General features: G+C 34.1%; 1 protein-coding gene across 1 annotated transcript; it reads right to left on the reverse strand.

The window, feature by feature from the left end:
• Positions 1 to 4973: 4973 nt before the first annotated feature.
• Positions 4974 to 5537, reverse strand: LOC143593201 (uncharacterized). The gene has a single exon (XM_077072903.1). The coding sequence runs from the start codon at positions 5535 to 5537 to the stop codon at positions 4974 to 4976; it is 564 nt and encodes a 187-aa protein (XP_076929018.1).
• Between the last annotated feature and the right edge of the window lie 18953 nt (positions 5538 to 24490).

Consider the following 24490-nt stretch of genomic DNA (forward strand, 5'->3'; position numbering starts at 1 on the left):
TCAAGGGAAACCCAACACATCGAAGAACATTCGTTATTTGTTTATTCGTTTACATTTGAAACAACAATTTATGATTTGGTTTATTTACTCAATTATATGTGAATCAAGATTTACTGGTTTGATCTATTCTTATGCTCAAATAAAATTTTCATCCTCATGATTAGACAAAAATCACTCATTCATCAAGACTCGAGTATTATCGAGGCAGTTTAAACAATTTTTACCTCATTATTGAATTGGTTTTTCTCATAATAATTTTATCATATTCACAAGTTATTAATTAACATTTTTACTTTGGGTTACTCATACACATCTTATCACGTTATCATATTAGCAAACTATCGATAATTTAATGATTGTTATAGTACATTCTATTAATCAAATGGTTTTCTTATACTCATATTAGCACATCCACAAACCATCAAACATATTTCAGATAATCTATCATATTAACTATTAAACATGCTTTTAATGTTCAACCTCAAATTTGAAATTGTTAAACATCTTAATCTTTTATGCTTTGATAAAACTCATCACATTGATCAATTCCTTTTAATTCTAACTTATCCTTAATTTATGAATAAACATCAGCATAACCTATTTAGGTTTCATTTTACGCAATAACTCATATGAAATCCACACACTTATTCGATATTCTCATTTAATCTCCTCTTTATTAATCATAGAACGTTTTCTCAACACCAAATAACATCAATCATTTATTTCTATAACTGCCTTATGGCCACATATATAGTCAAGGGGATAGCTCTTGCGACCTCAAAAATATAAACTCAAATTCAAAAACATAAATACAATCAATTCAATTTTGTTCATTAACCTCTTTGCTAACAAATTCAATTCATTTACCCCTACTTATTCTCATAACAGCAACAACAATAACAAAGAACAAATCAAATAGTTAAATTATGCTATTAATCAAATCAACAATCAATCTCAACAAAATCATTGTGTCTCAAACAAGAAAACTTTATATCAATATTCATTTGTTATGCTTCACTTGCTACTATCATCATTCAATTCAATGCCCTTATTGTTTTTGCATCCAATATGATCGTCTCGACCATCCTTGTTAACACTTGCCATACACCGCTTAGTGCCCAAGCCATCTCGCAACGGTCTTTGTCGTCTACTCGTACAACTTATGCTTTGTCGTTTGCTCAACCCTACACACTCGCTATCCATACTTGCTACAATGGTGGAAACCCTAATCACCTTCGCAAGGTGTGCCTCCAACTACTTATGATATTGTACTTATTATTTATTTGTTTATTCTCATCTATCACAATCCATCTCAATATCTACTATAAGGAATCCTTTACTTTTCAATTTTCAATATTTATACCCTATTATCAAAAGATGCTTTAGAAATTTAAATATTTATTAAACAACTCAAAAGTTCAAATCATTTTTAGCAATATTCTATACAATTATGATCCGCTACTTTATATCAAACAAATTTTAACCTTTTGTTTCTCAAAAATTGTGTCTTCCAAACGTTTCTGTAACCCACACGATGGAACAAATTATGTGAACCATCTGACGATTTAAGTAAGTAATTATGGATGCATACGAAATTACCAGAGTCCTCGCATGGAAATCATAGTGCGTACGATCGTGTGTCATAATCTAGAACTGACAGTAGTTTGGAGTAACGGTACAAATGTTAAGATGATAAGGACATGGTGGATACGTCACCTGTACATCCTATATATAAGTGTTCTTATCGGATTTCCATTTGTAGCGTTGATTCTGCTACATGGAGTTCCATGTTATGATAAATTTTAGATTTTAAAGTTTTTCTTTCTTTTCTCAACAGTTTAATTATTATTCAAAATTATTTTAGTATTCTCTAATTTCGGGATGAAATTCTCAAAAGTACGGGATATTGTAACAACTCGGGTTTTTCGTTTATTAATAACCGACCCATTTTTTCGGGTAATTTAATCTATATATATATATATTAATTATTTACCTTATAATTTTTTTATTTATTATTATTTCATGATTATTATTCATTAATTAATTTTCCTTAATAACTTTGATGAAATAACAAAATACACCATTTTAACTAGTTTTAACACATTTTGTACTCACACTTGAACATGAAGGACCATATTGCAAATCTGATCATATATTATATCTCAAAAAACCCAAACCCAATTTGATATCCAAACCCGCCTGGACCAAACTGTAGACCCGTTTTGATTTCTTGCTGCTTAATCCTCGTCACCTAATTGGAATTGATCTTTTAATATCGTTTATACGTGTATTACGAACACTACCGACACAACCAATTTGGAAACAAAGATTAAATCGATAAAGTTTGCGTATTTTATTAACCTGTTAATTAGGAATTGTGTTACACCATGTAAAACGCGTAATAACCTAATTAAATCATACTACACCCTCTCCGTGATTTGGCGAATCAAAACCCCAAGTTTAATTTCATTATACAACTCTAAATCGTCAAACTTGTTCGTTATGTTGGGCCGTTAACTGCAACTCGTCGTTCATCATCTATTTGTCATTGTTATAGGTAATTGATGCATGCATTGTAATTGTTGTAACTTGTTTAACAATAACCCTATCATCAAATGAACGAACACAATGTATTTTGGCAGATTGCTGGAATTATGGTTTATAAACCATTTGGGTTAAAATAAGTTATGGTTTTAATTAATTGTTTTCAGATACTACTCAATTATTTTGTTAGATCAACTGGTTACATGTGTGTGTGTTTAACTACGGTGATCCGGCCAGGCGCGGGTTCGAGCCCTGGCCAACGCTTATTTTTTGATAAATGTTATTTTGGATATATATTTACTGATTATATATTATTATAATCAATACCAATGATAAATAAACTTTGTTTATGCGAAACCAACACTTCTAGCTTAACGTAGCTTGTTGTGAACAACTTTATGAATCTTTATATTATATTATATTATATTATATATGATCAGGATCATGAGAGAACTTTTTTTTAAATTGAGAATTATGAGAACCATTTTTTATCACAAAAAAAAAACCAAAAATAAAAAAAAAATCATAGAATTAAAAAAAAAACACAAAAATAAAAAAAGTAAAAAAATCAAAATTCTTGTTTTAACATCCCGGTTTCATAAAAAAAACTCGGTTTAGCTAAATTATATACACATATGTATAATATATACATATATGTACATTTACATGTTTTCTATACACATACATATAATTTAAGATAATGATACTATACATATGTGCATATTGCATAACTAAAGATTAAATAAAATTATACATATGTGTATAATACGACGTTTTTTTTAAATGAAACCGGAATGAAATATAAGAATTTTGGTTTTTTTTACCTTTTTAAAAATTTTTGTTATTTTTTGTTTAATGATTTTTTTAAATATTTTTTTAATTTGTTTTTAGTGGTTCAAAATGGTTCTCAAAGTTCTCAATTTGAAAAAGGTTCTCTTACGATCCTTACCCTATATATATATATATATATATATATATATATATATATATATATATATATATATATATATATATATATATATAATTATTAAATTTATTTAATAATTTTGTTTTATATATTAGAATTATATATTAAATACTTATATATTGGATTTTATTTATTCGAATATTACATGTATAACTCATATTTAATTAAATTATTTTTACTTTAATTTCTATCTAATTATATATGTAATCAAATATTATTATAAGTATATTTTATATTAAATCTATGTATTTTAAATTATTTCATTAGTATATTTGAATAAAGTATAAGTAATGGTATTTTTATAAAAATAATCATTTTGTAAATATATTATAAACAATAATATTAATTCTTGCAATAATAATCACTATAGAAATCAATCGTTCGATCTATAAACATTTTAATCATAATCATAATTCAGATTGCATTGAAACCCTAAGATTCGTCATATTATTATTACTTCGTTATAGTTAATCTTATTACCATTAACAACTAGGATCCCTAGTCAACGCATCCCGAGAAGCTCGGTCTCATTTAACTTAATTTCTATCATCGTTTCATCTTCACTTGTTCTACTTTATCAGGTGAGTATTTCACTCCCCTAGTCTACCTCTTTTATATCTTTTGGGGACATATGCGTATTTACAATACTTTCTTATTATTATTATCCACATTAGAAACTGTTATCTTCGTGTTTATATCAGTTTTTATGCCTAACTTCCTATTTGCTTACTTGTTTTATTTTTATCGGATGCGGAGAGATCCATCATTATAGTATGACCATACGACGGTCGTAATGGTCAGCATCCAATCGTATGACAATGGTTTCACCAACAATTCATTTTTTTGGTAACCAATGTCCTATTTGTATGGTAACGGTTTAGCCCTTTAATTACTATTTGTTTGAATTGTGTACATGCTATAGTTAAATTGTTATCTCAAATGAACAGTTTGCACTTTCTTTATATATTATATTATATCATATCTCACTTTATTGGTGTTTTACTCATTCAAACTCGTGTTGACAAAAATCTATTTTATTTTCTACGCAAATCCAGGTTTAGATTTAAATTGATAGAATGTTTTGAAAGAGATTTAATTGATGCATTAAGTTAGAATAATATTATAAAGACAACTTATCAAGACTTAAATTTTAAACTTATTTATTTTATTATGATGATTTGTACTTGTCTTGTGGAATTGTTTGTATTGTTTGAATATTTAATTGAAATTAATAGATATTGTCATTTTCAAATTATTGTATGATAGTACTTTGAAAATTGTGAGCAATTAGCTCACGTCCCGGCATTTCCACCTTAGGTTGGGGTGTGATAATTCACGAGCCCAATGATTATTACTTCCACAAAGATGAGATGCATTTGGTGTAGTTTCACTTTTCTTTATACCCCTTTCATTATTAGATTTATTTTCAGTATCATGCCACTTTTGGTGGGTTTTTGGGTTTCTAACTGAACACCATGATGATTCTCCCGGTTATACCCACATCGATGACCATGACCACTCCCACGATGGTAATCACGACATGACCACGTCCACGACTTCCAATTTGGCCATTATATATTGCCACATTCGCTTTTGGGAATAGAGTTGTACCAATCGGACGAGTTTCATGATTTTGCATGAGGAGCTCATTGTTTTGCTCGGCCACAAGCAAACAAGATAAGAGCTCCGAATACTTGGTGAAACCCCTTTCACGATATTGTTGCTGCATCAACATATTTGAAGCATGAAATGTGGAGAACGTTTTTTTCAACATCTCTTTACCAGTAATATTTTCACCACACAAAATCAGTTGTGACGTGATTCCAAAAATTGCCGAGTTATATTCGCTTATAGACTTAAAGTCTTGCAATCTTAAGTGAATCCACTCATAACGAGCTCTCGGTAATATTACCGTTTTCTGGTGGTCATACCTTTCTTTCAATTTGGTCAAAAGAACAAGCGGATCCTTAATAGTTAGGTATTCAGTTTTCAAAGCCTCAAAGATATGATGGCGTAAGAAAACCATGGCTTTTGCCTTATCTTGGATAGTTGATTTATTTCCTTCTTTAATTGTGTCACCAATACTATTAGCATCCACGTGGATTTCAGCATCCAATACCCATGACAAATAATTTCCCGGTAATATTTAAAGCCAAAAATTCAAGCTTCACAAGATTTGTCATGAACTATATTGAAACAATACATATGAATTAATAAGTATGTTTAATAAACAACTGTTACATGAACCATATTTCAAAAAATAAAAAGATAAAGTAATACTCGTTGATATATAACCATTACATGCCCAACCCATATTATCTTTTTTTAGTAGTTAATGGTCTTATGAAACGTTTAACAAACTTCAGTAACATCTATTTATGTTAAATACTTATTTACAAAACAATAGAAAATTATTTTCATCATACTGTTTCATAAAATTTGTTTCCACATAATACAACACCAATAATTCATGTTGGTGTCGTCATTGTAAAACCATAGAAAATTTATTTAATTCTATTTTGTTTTATGTTGAAGTTAATTAATGTGGCATACTTTTTAACTTCAAAAACAACTTATGCTGATAACGTGTTTTACAACAAACTTATTAGCAAGAAGATGAGAAGAAAATTAGGGAGAGAATAAGAGTATATATTATGGATTAGGGCTATTATATTGTAGTTGGACTATTAAACTATAAAAGATATAGACATAAAAATGTTTGAACCGCAAATGCTTGTTGCCGCATTCGCGCGACGGTTTAAACCGAAACGTAAAACACTATCATACAAGGCCGTCTCTAAGAATTGAAAAAATATTTTGGGCCTTAAGTAAAAGGAGTATTTTGCTGGGTTTGATTTATTTTTTAAGATACTTACTTGGTTATGATTTGGGTTGAGAAAAAAACTTTTGTATAAAAATAAGCTTAAACATGGCTCAAATGAGACTTGAACCCACAGCCTTTTGGTTGGAAGTCATGCCCTTTGTTACTATACCAAACTAGTTGTTATGTAATTAAGTTTAAAATTAAATATACATATCATTTTTTATAAAAATATATATAATTTAAATAAAAAACATTCAGACTTACGGTTTTGGGCCGGCGACCGTCGACCACCTAGCTCCCTAGGACCGGCCCTGCTATCATATAAAAGAACCAAGTTGTGCGGGTAAAAATTCCACATAAAAAGGGGAAAAAATAACCTAAAATATCTTTAATGACTTATTTGTATATGCTTAGATGACTTCTACAGTATCACACACTACTCCATATTTAATGAAACCTATAACGAAACATAGATAAAAATAAACAGGTCGCAAATGGTAAATTTGAAACTTTATAAGACTTATCGTTTTAGAACTTATAAACTAAAGTAAAAAACTTATGAGTGTGACACTTTTCAATTTTTCCCCAAATAAAAAATATAAAAAAATGTTTGAAAAAGTGTAGAGTGTAAATAGTAAGTTTAATTAAAGTAAAGTTTAATTAAAGTAGAAGAGGTCATATTATATATTTGAGAGAGGCCATATTGTAACATTAAAAATCATGCTATTAAGGTGATAATAGCTCTCGAATGTTGTCGAATTATATATAAAGTAATTTGGTTAAAGGGTGTGTGTTGTCAACTGTGGATCTAGGATTTTCGTCTAATGAGGTCCCTTTTTTACGTTGTTTAGATTCTTCACAATAAAACATTAAAAATTTCGGGTCGGTCTTCGTTCAGGTAGGGTCGAGGATCATAATAAAATACAATATTATAATTAAAAAAAAATACAATCATTGCTTATTAGAAAACATGCAATAAAAATATGAGATCCTCTTACTCATTCGAAAGTTCGCTAATGTCTTATTTCTGAAAAACATGACCTTATGTTTAACATGAACCTCTTGCGTTCCTTAATTATTCTCCGTTAATTAACATTGAGCCTAGATACCTAGCACATTTTTTTTCCTAGTCAATGTAACTCAACAACCTTTGTTCTTTTGCTTCAAAAATCCTTTTTGTTGTTTCATAATATGTGATGAACCCTGAAACTGGCCTTCGGAAAAATCAAACAAAATGGCAACTTTCGAATCGTTTGGAAAGAGTTTGAAGTAATCGACTGGATAAAAAGTTGAATAAATAGATTAAAAAATCTACGGTGAAAAAAGCAATTCCAAAGGGTAATCATTTGGGTAATTTCTTAATCAAAGAAAATGACAAAGCAAATCAATTATTATTTAGTAGGATATGTTATCGAGTAGCAGCTGGAATGAATTTTAAGGACAGAGTGTTTTGGTATTTATTTAACATTTTTATATTTCACTTTCTTCATTAATTATTCCAAAAGGTGTTGGAATATATGATCGGTTCGGGTCAAGTCAATGCGGCCGATTCGATTGTGACCCGGTATGAGTTACACCAAGAAAAACAAACCTTAGCTCACTTAATCGTTAACTGGGCCGACACAATCAATTAGCAAGATTGTATGGTGGATTGGGCTTTAGTTTGGTAATTGGGCCTAAAAGCCTAATGGGTTTAAATTGGTTAAACCTAAGTATCTTTCTATATATATAGTATATATCATTATTATTATTATAAAGATATAGCCTACCATAAAACCCTAATCACCACCAATACTTCTGGCGTCGTTTTTCGGCAATTGTTTTTCCGGCAGCCACTTCCGGCCACCGTAATTTCGTGCTGCCTTTATTGTCCAGCTACTGGACATCACACACCACCACCACAGACTCTACAGGCCGCCAGTGTTGCTCCCTGCTGCTGTCCGCCGTCCTTTCCCCGTATTCCGGCAAACCACGGTTTTTCAGCGACCTTTTCCGGCCGCCAACAACTTTGCTGCAGCGCTGCTGCTGTTGCTGCGCATTACCGCAGCTGCACCACCACCGTAACAGCAGCCCATAGGCTGCTGCTGTTCCGACGTCTGCCGCCGCGCCGCCGCCGCGTTGCTGCTGTCCACAGCAGCTGTAACCACCGGAGTTCTTTGACGTTTGATTGTGTCATCGTCTAGCATAGTTCGTTATCCCTCGGTATTCTTCCCGGTTTTCATAACCGAGTTATAAAGCTTAAACTATTATATATGTTTGTCGTTTGTTTTATCCTGTTCGTATATGTTGTAATCGGACCCTCGTTTTGGGTTTTGGGTTCGGTTTTACTCGTTTATATCCGCTGTGTTTATTAGGTTCGTTTACATATATTAACTTGATTAATATTTACTTAAGCGAATAAAATTATAAAACGGGTTTAATTGTTAAAACCGTTTCTCAAACCACCGTCTAAACCCAACAGTGGTATCAGAGCCGCGGTTACAACGTACGAGTCGATCCCGGTTTGTTTAAACCGGATCTACATCACAAACTTTAATTCGTTTAAAGTGTTTTGATCTATATTTAATCGGGTACTTTTGGATTCGGTCAAAGTTTTGTTTATTTTATTTGACCAAGTCAAAACGACCCGAATATTATTTATTTTGAATATGTAAATCCGACCCGACCTTTGTTTGTTTGTTGTTGAGCTTGTTATTTGGCAATATGGATGGTTCAAAGTTTTAAACGGTTATTATTTTAATTTTCGGTTTTCTTTTGGCCATATGGATGGTTCAAATTTGTAATAGGGAATTTTTTGTTAGTATTATAAATTTGTAATGAAGAAGACGCGAAGATAACCGAGGACGAGCTCAAGGATATCTTGGAGTTAGTGGGAGTTAAGACAAGATGGCGGGATGCACCATGAAAGTCCATCCTTGTGGTTGTTTTGTGTTGTGAACCCCTTGACCCGATCGGTCTTACTAATTGGCTCTAGCGAGATCGATCACCTTTATGGCCATAAGGATTTACATATTATTTTTTGCTATTGTGGTGCTTGGATGTCTATAATAGGACTATAATATCACCAACCTAATACCAAATAAATTTAAAATAAACAATTTTAATTGACCAATCATGTTTTGCAAATTAAAAGCGTTTTAATTTTCAAAACTAATAACTTAATAGATTTTCTATTAACTTAAAATTGGTTTGCTGTATCGCGACAAACTTAGTTTTAATAGGTTATTTAAAACTAAGTGTCTTGAGACATGAAAGGGTTCATCAATTTTGTCTCGATAATAAATATAGTAAAATTTGACTTTTACTCTATTCGGTAATTCTAAAATTAATCCCAATTTAAAACCAATAGTTTTTGCCAATCCTACTGCAAGTCACACTTGAGGCATACTGCGAAATTTCAAGTGTTTGGAGCTACATCACCGCACTTGTTTTCTAGCCTATCCCATCAAGGTAAGCGTTTCGTTGACACATCCGGCCCCTTCACACGTCACTGTACTAGGACGACTGTTACTTTACTCTCCTGTTACGTGCTACAGCTTTCTGGAGACTTAAAGTTGGCAAAGATGAGGCTAAACGTATCTATTCAGACGATCGTTGTCTCAATATGCCTCATAACCGAGAGTTGTGCTCTATTCACAATTGGCAATCGTTGTCACTCTGCCTAACCACTTATTAATGTTGTGTGCTACAGTTGCCTTTAATAACTGGAAGCCAGATTCTCAAGTTCCTATTTTATTAATCTTATTGGGTCATTAATAATAGGATTACAACGTCGAAAATACTAATTAAATTTACTTTTGCTTTATTAATCAGATGTCATCAAACGAAAACTCACCCTACGCCCTTCAGTCTATCCTTGAGAAGGATAAACTAAACGGCACCAACTTCATCGAATGACACTTCAACTTGAGACTTGTTCTCACCATGGCAAAGCGTCTGTATGTTCTCGATGGACCTGTTCCAACCGAGCCTGAAAACAATACAGCCGCTACTCGAAAAGTTCTTGAGAAGCATAAGGATGACACGGCTGATGTCTCCTGCATTAAGCTAGCCACCATGACTTCTGAGCTTGCTAAATGCATGGAAGACTTTGGTGCCTATGAGATGCTTGAGGAACTCAAGGGCATGTTCCAGAAACAAGCCCTTCAAGAACGTTTCGACACCATGAAACAACTCACTAGTTGCAAGATGGCAGAGGGGTCTCCCGTCAGTCCGCATGTTCTAAAGATGAAGGGGCACATCGATCAACTTAAGAAATTTGATTATCCCCTGCCTGATGAGATGGCAGCGGATTTCATCCTCAACTATCTCCCCAGCTCCTACGACCAGTTCGTAATGAATTTCAACATGAATGCCTGGGTGAAGACAGTGTCGGAGCTCATAACATGCTCAAAACGACTGAGATGAACATTCCTTCTAGGACCAATCAAGTTCTGATGATCTGTAAGGCCCCGTTACCGGTAGCCCTACTTTAGCGTCGGATTTACTCATAAACACAGTTCTAAATATCAGAGTTAATTAAAACATTTACGCGGAATATAAAACTTTCATAAAACATTACATAATTCATAACTTGTCTCAAAACATCCTTTGTCTTTCAACATTAAAGCATTAAAATTTAAACATCATAAGTATTCAGACGCCAGACTCTTGTTCAATGCCACGTGTCTCCTCAAGCGAGCTGCCTCATCCTACTCACCTACGTGCATACTAAAAGTCAGCTACGCTGAGTGAGTTCTAGTTAATCATACACTATACAATACACATAAACTTATATTCTTTCTTTCATACTTTCATACTTTCATACTTTCATTCTTTCTTTTGTATTAACTTACCTTCATATCTTACGTTATAAAGAGCATTACGCCCTACATTCCTCGAGTATTATTAGGGCTCGGTACCCTCCTTCCTCGAGTATTATTAGGGCTCGGTACCCTCCTTCCTCGAGTATTATTAGGGCTCGGTACCCTCTTTCCACGAGTATTATTAGGGCTCGGTTTCCCTCTTTCCACGAGTATTATTAAGGCTCGGTTTCCCTCTTTCCTCGAATATTAGTAGGGTTCGGTTCCCTAGTTCTCGAATATTAGTAGGGTTCGATTCCCTCTTCGTTACCATACAACCATACATCATACCTCGAGTATTGTTAGGGCTCGGTACCCTTTTCGTAACCATACAACCATGCAACCGTCATTTCTTTCTTTTATTAACTCTGTCACGTTCATACACATAAGCATACATATCATACTTACCTTACACATAGCGTTACAACCTGACAGTACGTGCAATATCCGAAGATCGTTCACGTACCATCAAGCAATCATTCATACATTTCACATTATTCACATAAGGCATACACTTATCTCTTAGGATAAGCGTATTAACAAACATATTGAGTATGCACACAGCCCCGAAAACATAACACATAAATGGGGCTAGAAACTCACCTGAACACGGTTACGTTCTCCGTTGATCGTAATCCCTTTCTTCAGTTGTGCACGGCTGACTATATAACAAGTATACATATCAATTTAACTATCACTACTTATATCATCTTTCTAGTATTAATTACTACCCACAACGAACGGGGGTCCGGGGGCAGCGCCCCTGGCAGCGGGGTCTAGGGGCGGCAGCCCCTAGCAGGGTCCAAGGGGCAGAGCCCCTGGCTGGGGTCGAGCTGACAGGTCAGCTTGGAAAAATTTTATTTCCATTAACTGTCTTAACACATTTTTCATTAGTTTTTTTTAATTTATTTTCTAATCGAACTTGACTTTAAGCGAAGTTAAACCTTAGGCGAACTTAGCTTTAGGCGAAGTTATCAGGCGAACTTGGCTTTAGGCGAAGTTAAACCTCAGGCGAACTTAGCTCTAGGCGAAGTTATCAGGCGAACTTCGCTTTACAGCGAAGTTGTCATCAGGCGAACTTAGCTTCAGGCGAAGTTGCCAGTTAGGCGAACTTAGCTTTACAGCGAAGTTGCCATCAGGCGAACTTAGCATGCAGGCGAAGTTCATCAGGCGAACTTGGCTTGCAGGCGAAGTTCATCGCTTTGAAGGCGAAGTTGCCCAGATGAAGGCGAAGTTGCCCAGATAGCCGCAGTTTCGGTTTCTGTCCAACATTTCGAGCGATTTTAACACCCTTGTTACGGTTCAACATCACCCACTACGCTTCCCGACCATTTTCGGTCGTTTATACACTAAAAGCTCGGATCTTTAAACTTCAAAGATCAAGAATCATACCTTTTTGAGCTTGTTTGGGTCTTGTTTATTTGCTTAATCACAACTAGTCTCTCTCTCTCTCACACTCTCGGATCTCGCCTCTCTCTTCCGGCCGCCGGCGGTTGAGGTGTGTGGTGTGTGTGTTTTGGAAGTGTTAGAGAGTGTGGTAAAAATGAAGATATTTTGGGATTTTGGGGGTATTTATATCCCTGAAATCCCATTCTCATTTAACCCATCTCAATTAATCCAAGTCCAAGACCCGCTCCTTACCCGATATTAATTAATTACGCGAAATCACTAAACATAACTTCCTTTATTCATCATTAAAATTTTAGGATGTTACATGATCCGAGCTACTGGTGTGAAGAATCCCAAACCCAAGAGTTAGGGTTATAAAGGTAAAGGAAAGAAGAATGTTACCATTGTTGCCCCTCGTGCCACCAATGCTAACAAAGAGTTTCCAAATATACCACTGCCGCCCCCTTAGGAGCGCCAGTGCTACCGATGCAACCAAATGGGACACTGGAGGCGAAACTGTCCCTAATACCTTGATGAGATCAAGATGAAGAGAGCCAATGGTGAAGGCTCTTCTCGAGGTATTCCTATATACGTTATTGAACTTTTCATTGTCTCTAGCAACACATGGGTATTTGATACCGGATGTGGTTTCCACATCGTTAATGTCTTGAAAGAGCCTGAGAAGTGGAGGAAACTGAATAAAGGCAGCATAGAACTCATCGTTGGAGATGAGAAGAGAGTACCAGTTCTAGCAACTAGAGTTTTTCATTTTACTTGTCCATCTGGCCTAGTTTTTCCTTTGAATAATTATTTGCATGCACCTAGTTTGACCAGAAACATCATTCCAGTTTCGTTGTTGTTTGAACAAGGTTTTAATTACGTTTTTAATGGCATGGCTATTTTTGCTTACTTGAATGATATATTTTATTTGAGGCTAAACCTCGAAACGGTATTTATGAGATTGATGTTCAAACTAACAATAACGTATATAATCTTTGAAAATGTATCCGATCTGGCATCAATGATACATTTCTATGGCATTGTAGACTTGGCCACATAAGCAAGGCAAGAGTTAAAAGACTCCAATCCGAAGGGATTCTTGAATCCACGCGACCAGACTCTTTTAACGATTGTGAATCTTGCTTAGCTAAAAAACTCGCCAAGGACTCCTTCACTCATAAAAATGAACGAGCAAAAGATCTGTTAGGACTCATACATACTGATGTGTGTGGACATTTCAATACCATGTCTAGAAACCATGAAAGATACTTCGTTTCTTTTATCGACGATTATAGTCGACACGCTTATGTGTATCTTATGAAACACAAGCATGAAACTTTTGAAAAGTTCAAAGAGTTTCAAAATGAAGTGGAAAACCAACTTGGTAAAACCATCAAGATACTTCGATTAGATCTTGGTGGAAAGCATCTCAGCTCAGAGTTCATCAGTCGTCTAAAAGAGTGTGGAATTTTTTCACAGCTCACTCCACCTGGCACACCCCAAAATAATGGCGTGAGCGAGAGGAGGAATCGAACTTTGCTAAACATGGTTTGATCGATGATGTGTAGAACTAACTTGCCTCACTCCTTTTGGAGTTTCGCCCTTATGACCGCCTCCCGCATTCATCAAATACTACAACCAAAGCGGTTATTACTTCTTTCATCCTGATACAAATATGATTTCTATCAAGTGGAAATGCCACTTCCTCGAGAAAGAATTTCTCGATCGAGGAACTGGAGATTACATTGTCGATCTTGAAGAAACTCAAGAACCACAATCAATCGCTGAGGAAGTTGGAGCGTCTGATCAACAAGTTTTTGTTGCTGATACATCAGACATGAACACGAGCATTCGCAGAATTAGTAGAACTCCCGCACCAAATCCAAGATACATATGGCATCTGGATGGTCCAGAAGTCTTATTAGTAGCCAAGTTTAACGACAAACCTACTAACTACAAATCTGCTATCTTGGATCCGGAATCTGAGAAATGGCGAAATGCCATGAACTCCGAGATGCAATCTATGCATGTTAACCAAGTTTGGAACTTGGTTGAGCTACCCCCCGATGGTCCGGCAGTAGGGAGCAAGTGGATTTTCAAAAGAAAGACCCGGCATACATGGAAATTGAATAAGTCCATTTATTGACTTAAACAAGTGTCTCGCAGCTGGAATCTTCACTTTGATGAGAAAATCAAAGAGTTTGGTTTTATCAAAAAAATGAAGATGAGACTTGTGTTTACAGGAAGGCTAGTGGGAGCACTATGTCGTTCCTCATCTTGTATGTGGATGATATACTGATCATTGGAAACAACATTCCTATAATTAAGGAAGTTAAGCACTGGTTGGAATCTTGTTTTGCAATGAAGGATCTTGGAGAAGCCGCATGTATTCTGGGAATAAAGATCCACCGAGATAGATCTAAGTGACTTCTAGAGCTAAGTCAAAGTACTTACATAGATAAAATAAAGATCTTCAGAAATATTTAGGTCTTTTTGGTACTCTACATTTATAGCATCTTCAAAGAGATCTTGAAAGACCTCTTTCCAGCAAAGGTCACAATTCTTTCATGCTAAGCTAATCCCAAAGGAGACGCTCATTTCAATTCTTTTTTTAAGCTGACATCATGTAGAGTTTTCACATGTCATTTCATCTAATTCCTTGTTTTATCATTAGCATCATGCACTCCGTGAAAATTAGAAAGCAAAGGGTGTAAGTATAATAAAAACATGTCAACTGATATGGACCTTGTGACGTGATGATTTAAAATAACTAACATACTATAGAAGACAAGATGGGAAATCATGTATTAGTTTTTGTTAGATATATAATTATTCATCTTCAATTTCGAAATAGCCTTGTATTATATACTAGTTTGATCCTCCCGTGTTACGGGGTTTATTCAAGTTTTTGTTTTAATCGTTTTGCTATTTTATGATGATTTGTTTTATTTTTTAACGTAGTTTAGTTTTAATTTAATATGTATATATTAATTTGTTATTATATTTTTTAGCGTTTGAGTTTTTTCAATTGAGATGTGTAGGTTTTTTAGATTTTTAACGAACAAACATTAACGGACACAAGCATGTTGATTTTTTAAGTGAACAAACATAACACAAATATTTGTCTAATGAAAAAGGGGATGTTAATGTACTTGACAATGGTGGGTAGTATCGGAAGTTAACCAGCGATGAAGATGATAGACCAGCAACAGAGAAATGTAAAGGAGATCAATTAAATTAGAGTTTAATGATAGTGTTTACCAATAAATGAGATCCTATAACCCATTTGAGGGCTATTAGGGTTTGGTAAGACCCATAACCCGTGTAAATTATTGTTATTTCACAAATAAATGAGATGTTATAACCCGTTTAGGAGTTATCCCCGTTTGGTGAGACCCATGACCCGCAATAGTTATTGTTTGATTATGAAAGAGTTTCATAAATATATGAGATGTTATAACCCATTTAAAGACTATCCGGGTTTGGTAAGGCCCATACCCGTGAATTCGGGTCAAATGCATGAAAAGCCTCCATTTTGGATTTATCAAGCAATCTGGTGGCTCTAGAGAATGGAGGAACAACCTGAGAGCGACACACAAGATTTCATGGTAGACAATTATATAGATAGTTAGATGTGGAAAATCATGTATTAGCATATCTACATCTACTTATTCTAATAAATAAAATAAATATTGACACGTGTAAGTTTGTGGTTAATTCTCACAATTTTTTTCCTTTAAAAATAATATATATCATAAATTAATAATTATTCACTTTCTTTTTACACTTCATTTATTTTATATCTATAACATGATTAAATTATTCTCTTTTCTTTAAACTCTGTTTATATTATATATGTACACTTTTATAAACATTAAATATTTTACATTGTTAGAATATATTTCACAACATACTTGGTAAAATCCAAAAATCAAGATCAAACCGCGTTTGTTAAATATTGAAAATGAATATAATTTTAAATGTTATCAATAACATATTATACTATGTATATTGTTGAAGATTGTAAATAAAAAAAAACAAAAAAAAAACTTTAATATGCTTTAAATTTACGAAGTAATTTTTTTAATTATTAAATTATAAATATATGCTTAAAAGTTGATCCATTTTAAAATAATCCATTTATCTATTGATTTTTTTTGTACATTCTCATATTAATTTATAAATTATACATTTTTGATTCAAATCTATCTATTTATTTTTTCTGTTAATTTGGTAAACTATACATATATGTATTAAACTGTAAGGATAGTATATACTAATCCTTTCAAATATAATAAAGTTTATTGTATTTAGGGGTTGTTTGGCAAGTATTGAGTCATTAAGTGTTGGACCAGTAAGAAGTCTGAATGGTTAAGTGACTTTCAACCAGTAAGCGGTGAACTAGTTAAGTCTGTTTGGTTGGATCTCTGAATAACTGTGCAAAGTGACTATCTTATCCCCTAGAACAATTTTGTGTTGAATAATTTTGGGTCAAGAGTTTGACCCAAATGAGGAGATTTGACCTAAATGAAGAATATGGAAGATTGAAATCTTCTCAACCTCCTCAGAATCTGCTAAGTATTGAATCCGAGCACACCTTGGGATCCGAGCAAGCTTTTACTTAGCCGGGTATGAGATTTTGCCTCCCGGGCAAGGTTTACTTCAATTAGTCTTCTTAAGTGGATATCCGAGCAAGGTATACTAATTTAGTGCATTCCCGAGTAAGGATCACTGATTTGGTATCTCCGAGCAAGGTTCACTTTGTCAAGCAGGTTTGTTCTTCAAGACCAAGTATTTTACTCTTCCGAGTAAGGTTTGGTTAACCAAGTCCATGAAGCCAAGTGATTGGAAGACCGGGCAAGGTATTCTTTAATAATTATGGTCCGAGCAAGCTTGATGTATAAATGGAATATATCTCTAAGTAACACCGGGCAAGGTTCAACTCAAGCAAAGAACTGTACTACCGAGTACACTTTGCTAATAAGTTATATTATAGCAAAGAGTTGAAATGGACCATCGAAGAACAAGGTTGCTCCTAAGGAGTTGTCGTGCAAAGTCTGGCAAAGTCAAGAAGACTGAAGTCTACTCGGTGAATATTTTACTTGGTAAAATATTCTTTAAGTAAAGTCTACCCGGAAACTGATCCCGAGCACACTTCTATGTTACCAAGTTATGAAGGATGGCCGAGCATACTCGGAAAGACAAGATTGATGCAAAGCCTACCCGGAAGACTTGTTTTACACTTAGTTTATTTTGAATATGTAATTTGAATATGTATTATCGGATAGGGTTTCTAGAAGGAATGACAGCTGTCCTAGGTTGGCAGGCCTATAAATAGAATATTTAGGGTACGCCGCCAGAAGAGAGGCAGAACACAAAATATTGAGAGAATATTGTGTGACGGCTGTCTTAGGATTCCTAGAAAACCCTAAATCGATTATCCTTTTGTATGATTAACATTATATAAATGGAAATCTTTTGAGTGAATCTTGAGTGTGCCTTCTACCTGTGATTATTCATTGCAACCGTATGTTTGTTATTGATTCCGCCTTTAACAAACGGATATCTTTCTAAATATAGTAACCCGTCATTAACTCTCTTGTCAACACGATTAATCTGTGTGAGTTATGACATGAATGATTAAGATCAAGATGAAATCCAAGGGACCGACAAATAAAATGTATCTGTTTAGTCAGAGCTCTTAATAACTATACAAAATGACCAAACTTTTATTATAACCAATCAAAATATATTTTAAAACAAACTTTTGTTACAACCAACTAAAATAGATCTTAAAAATAGTTTATTAAGTCATTGACACAAATAACTTAACACTACACACATAAGTTTATAGAACCCCTACACATCAAACAAGGCTTAAGCTACATCTGCTTGCTCACTCCATTGTTGAGTTGTATTTCAAAGGTATCCGACAATTTAGGCCACCATGTTTCGAGTATTACTCCTGCAACTAAAAAGTCAATGTTTGAAAGAAATAATATGCTTTAATCATAATAATATGTATGTTTCTTATGGTGACCATAAGGTTAAAATTGGTCGGCCCAACCTATGCATAACCTCAAAATAAAGTTAAAAAAATAAATTTTAATTTCCCCAAATTTCATTATATAGTGTCACGCAATTACTTTCATGACCCACATCTAAACTTCCATTCATTGCTCCATTACTAAAAGCAAAAGTAAAGTACGAAAATATCTCATTGGAGGCTTGAGCTTATCTCTAACATAATTAAGATACTTAATCTTTGATTTTCCAGAAGCTCTTCCCTTATCACTACAAATAGAAAAAAAATTACACCCAATTGCTATAACTATAAAAAAAATTCTGTATCATGTAAAAGTTTCAATTATGTGATATTGAATGAATCAAAAATACATGACGGTTGTAAAAGTTGGACTGCAATGGATGATGTTTTGATGTGCTATTATTGTTTTAAGTTGTGAACCAATTCAATTGTTATCTAAATCTTGACAGATATTGAAAGAACTTTGGGTCCTTATATTTCAAAATAACTCAAATTATGACTCCATGAAAATTTGTAAAATCCGGCGTTTTTAAATAATAATAAATAAATATTGTTATTTATTTACGCTTATTTAGTTATCATTAAATAAATAATAAAATAATATAAATGATAGTAGGCTTTAATAGTGATGGGCTTAAAATAAATCATGGACTAGTGTGCTAATGGGTCTGAGGTCTATGAATTCAAGGAGTATATATATCCCTTAAACCCTTAAACCTAGCCACTTTTCATTTTTACCAACACACACAAACACTCTCCCTTTCATTTTCGGATCCAAATCCGAGGAAGAACCGGAGCTTGTTGGTGTTCGAGCATCTCAACGAACAAGATATACACCAATATTTTATTATGTTCGTGCAACCGAATCATCTAAGGTACGTTTCATAACGAAAAGTTTGTTTGTTTGAGTTTGGCTTGTTTAGTATTTCTAGATCTAGCTAAATCGGATTTTAAAATTGATAAAGGTTTGAACTTTATCTAAAACGAGAAGTATAATAGTATAAATAATAATAATAATAATAACAATAACATTGATGATATAATAATAATAATAATAATAATAATAATAATAATAATAATAATATAAGACGAACTGGTAGCTACAACAAACAATACTAATAATAAAAACTAGTAAGAGTGCCCGCGCGTTGCGGCGGGAACACAATTCTGATTCAGTTAGTAGCGACTCCTTGTGTTACTGACATTTTCGATTGTAAAATTTGGCTTCCGTATAATTTACGATAGTAAAGTTTGGTTGTATAGTTTATGATACTATGAGTTTTAGACAATAATATTAGCCAAAGATAAAATAATATAAAAAACATAATACAATAGCATGTCTGGGTCGAGTGAAGTTGAGTTAGGATTATACAACCCATGTTGACCTGAAGTCATTTAACTGGAAACACATATTAAAACCAACCAATTCTGGCCGGAACCGATAACATGATTTAATTTCAACAAACAGATTAAAATACTTTACCTGACATTGATAAATGTAACATTTTTCTGACTTGGGTAAGCATTATTTTTTCACTGTATCAACTTTCAACCCAAACCCATTTGATCCATTAGTCACCCGTTTCCACTTTAGCCACCTAACAATTTGTTTCCTGTAAATGGGTCACTTAAAGCTTACTCTTATCCTAAACAGGTGAAATAAAAAAAAAGTTATATCTAATTTTAACATGGTAAATATAATTTGCGACGTCAATTATATTGTGATATAGTTATTTTTTAACATTTTAGGCAACTCCCATATAAAATTCTTTTGAAATAAGTAATGTAGTATCATTTAAATCTCATTCTTTTTTTAAGAAATATATTATCATTGACGTATATCATGCATTCTTGTCATCCTCTAAAAATAATGTATTCTTGTAAAGTGAAATCATTACAGATTAGCCATTTAATGAGAAATATATTTTTATCATACTGTTGTCAACACATTGCATGCATTCCTATTAAAGGGGCCAAAACTTTAAGCTAAAGTCACCACAATGAGATAGGGTGTTCGGTCTGCTGAGGGTATAATGCGGATTCCGATGGTATAATGCGGGGAGAGGTGACAAATGGAATCGTATACACATTACTTTTCCCTTTAAGACCTGTATGGTTAAATTGACCTTCAAAAACTGTATCCTTAGAAGAATTTGCCCAATATGCTTATATTTAACAAAGTAACTCAACAGCAATTAAAAAAAATTTAGCTACTATTAAACTGGGTGAAACTGGATTCCAGTAAAAAGTAACATCATTTATAATAAAGTATCAAGTGGACGCAAATCTATTTATTATCTAAGTAATTAAAGATATTTTATTCCATAAATTAGAGTTAAATATGATAACATCACACATTCACAACAGTATCCATAAAAAATAATAGCCGGGTAGAATCCCGTTCTCTTATCTAGGGATTATGGTTGGCGCTAACATGAATAGGGTGGTTAATTGGGAACCGGTTGTGTCCAAGTTCAAGAAGAGGCTATCTAAATGGAAAGTTAATTCGTTATCTATTGCTGGTCGGTTAACCCTTATTAAATCGGTGCTGGATAGTCTTCTCACTTATTATTTTTCGCTTTTTAAGGCACCCAAGAAGGTTACCAATGATTAAGAAGCTTTGATGAGAAGGTTCTTATGGGGTGGTTCGGATGATGTGAGGAAGATGTCATGGGTGGCTTGGGAGGTAGTCACCAAACCTATAAAAGAAGGGGGTTTAGGTATCGCTCGTTTAGAGGTTAATAATCAAGCGCTGATTACTAAATGGCTTGGGAGATTTCTAAATGATCATCACGCGATGTGGAGAAGAGTAGTGTTGTCTATTCACGGGTCCTCGCGTTGTTGGGGGCTTGCTCCGGTTAATAATGGGGTTCCCGGGGTTTGGAAGAATTGTGTTATGTTTTGGAACAAATTTAAGGTTGATGGTGTGGGTTTTAATAGAGTGATCCGGGCCACAGTTGGGAATGGTCGCCAAGTTCGGTTTTGGATGGATTTGTGGTTGGGTTCGGCTCCAATTATGGACAAGTATCTGTCCTTATATGCGGTAGAAAAACATAAAAATGTATTGTTAGCAGATCGGTTGGTGGTCACTGGATCTTCTCGTCGCATTGTGTGGGATTGGCTTAGAGCTCCTTGCTCCCAACAGGAGGTGATCGAGAAGCAAGAGTTGGAAGATCTCCTTCAAGGGGTGGTGATGGTTGACCGTGAAGATTCATGGTCTTGGCGGTTGGTAGCTGCAAAGAGTTCGAGGTTTCGGCGATTAAAAGATGGATGGTGCGGTCCGTTGTGGATGCTGGGAGTTTCGGTTTCCAATGGAGCGATTGGGTCCCGAAAAAATGTAATATTTTTATGTGGAGGGCCGTTCTGGATAGTCTTCCAACCAAGCAGGCTTTAGCTAGACGTCATTTGCATTGTGATGATCATAGTTGCGCTTTATGTGAGAGTAATGAGGAATCGCTCGAGCACTTGTTAACCGGGTGTTTCATTTCTATGGCCGTTTGGAATGCGATTGGTTCATGGTGCAACATCCCTAGATCTTTTGTTTTTCATGTCAATGATTTGGTGGAAGTGCATAAGGTTTGTGGTGCGACGGGGAACAAGAGATTGATTATTCATGGAATTGTCATCATTACTTGTTGGAGGATTTGGCGGGCTAGGAATGAAAAGATTTTTTCGGGCAAGAACACTAAGGTGGTAGAAATGGTTGCGGATATAAAATCTTTGGGTTTTCTTTGGTACAGAAATAGATATAAGATAGGGGTAGTGGATTGGAAAAGATGGTGTTTATTTGATGTAACGTGATTGTTGTTTTTGGTTTTTGGATTTCAACGTCTTTCTCCGTCTTGGTGATAGTCGTTGGTTATGTTTGTTTTTAATGAAAGTCAATTTTCAAAAAAAAAAAAAACAAAACAAATATTATTAGTAAATACATTCTATCCCGAAAAACATGCCAAAAACATATACATACAAAAACAGACAAATCCTGAGTAAATCTCGGGCTTTTCTTATCCATTATAAAATTAACATCAGTTTATAAAAGTACCACTGAACATGATGTGTTGTCCTTTTGAAGGAGATTGTCCCAGAGATACCAATTGTGTTATGCTATGTCCTGTGTAAATTACCATAATCACATATTTCATAGTATCCTACAATTAAATTAATAGAAAACTTGGAAAAAAAATAATAAAAGAATTGATGTTGAGACTCGAGAGTGTAGAAGTACAAAAGAATTTTGAACTTAAAAACCACAAGGTTGACTTGTTAAAGTCAGATGAACAATTCATGTTTAGTTAAGACATATAAACAAATCAAATATAATATATTTGAAGTTTATATACTACTTACCTCCAAAGGCGCAAGCACTGATAAAACCAAAAGTGAGTCACCTATAAGACTATAACCCAAGATGTGCAAAGAATAATTATTAATAATATCCATTCCTTTAACAAAATTCTGCAAACAAGAACGCCCCCCTATGAGTAATAAAGATATCAATATATACATACAGACGCATACATATATAAATAAACTAATTAATGAAATCAAGGTCATAACACTTCACATATAATGCACATTACTTATTAATTCTGATACATCTTGCAATTTACACGAACCTAATGTAATAACATCAATTATATATACATAATGGCAATAAGCGTTAATAAAATTTCAGTTTAAAATGTTTATGATTTTACAAGGGCATTTTGGGGAATCCATGTCACAAGGAGCTTATGCAGGGCAGTCTAAACCAAAAGGTAATTAAGGGGAGATTACTGTAAATCCACAACCGTAATTTTTCAATATCTCATGGGAAATAGTTAACGCTTCTACAAAATTCAATGTCATGTTGTCTGCAAGTATACGTTTAGATAAAAGATCCTCTATAAAACAGCCTGGTAACCATAAAACTGTCTTAAGAAGTTTTATGTCCGTAATATCGATGGACAAAGAGTTTTAAAGCGAACATAACAGAAGCATCCCTTAAAACCCGTACTGACTCAGTAATTTAAAAGCGCCCACTTTGGCAGGCAGATTTTCCAAACTTTGGTAAAACAATGTTTTAAATAAGATCGTTATACTTCCTTTAAGATGACAATGCATTCCAAGCAATATGGCTAAGTCCACCCACTAATAACAACTGAATCAAACAAGCAAGAGAGAAAAAATATGAAACCATATTGTAAGTACACTGTAAAAAGAAAAAAAAACAAGCCCATAATTGTTTTTTAACGAGCCATGTAAGCTGACCCGGTATCTGGTTTTTTTTTTTTTGTGTTTCGGGGTCGGGTTGTGTTCTGGGCGTTGACGGAAGTAAAACCAAAAAACCAAATGTGTGTTTATTCTCGGTTAGAAGTTGGTTTTAAAATAAGTTAGATGTAAATGTGCTAATGGACCAACCAAGTTGTATGTAAACACTTAAACTCGTAGGCCATTTAAGCTGACGCAGAAGATTTATTTTTTGTCCATCCAAAATCTTTTATAGCAGCTTCGGGGGTCGGGTTGTGTTCCGGGCCTTGATGGAAGTAAAACCAAAAACCCAAAAACCTAAAACAAAACGAACCCCCAGCTTAGCTCAAATTTTAAAAACTACTCACGACCCGATCTCGAGCGTTAACGGGGTCGGCTCGTTACTCTAAAGTAACACATGTTTCATTAGGTATTCGTGACTTGTTTTTTTAAAGGGTCATGGAACCTGACGCGGTGTATTTTTATTGTCGGTTAGAAGTTAGTTTTAAAAATTTAGATGTAAACGGGTTAGCGGGGCAACCCATGTGTATGCAAACACTTAAAGTCGAACCCGGGCTGTTTTTTAACGGGCCATGTAACCTGACTTTGAAGGTGTTTTTTTTTTTTTGCTTCGGGGTCGCCTTGACAGA

The sequence above is a fragment of the Bidens hawaiensis genome, unplaced genomic scaffold, assembly GCF_021521415.1.
Source record: "Bidens hawaiensis isolate Kalapana, Puna unplaced genomic scaffold, B.hawaiensis_p1.1 tig00041829_1, whole genome shotgun sequence".
Taxonomy (NCBI): domain Eukaryota; kingdom Viridiplantae; phylum Streptophyta; class Magnoliopsida; order Asterales; family Asteraceae; genus Bidens; species Bidens hawaiensis.

Bases quoted from the DNA above. Each gene is read 5' to 3' on its own strand.
- LOC143593201 (XM_077072903.1), bottom strand. From the start codon at position 5,537: ATGGTTTTCTTACGCCATCATATCTTTGAGGCTTTGAAAACTGAATAC.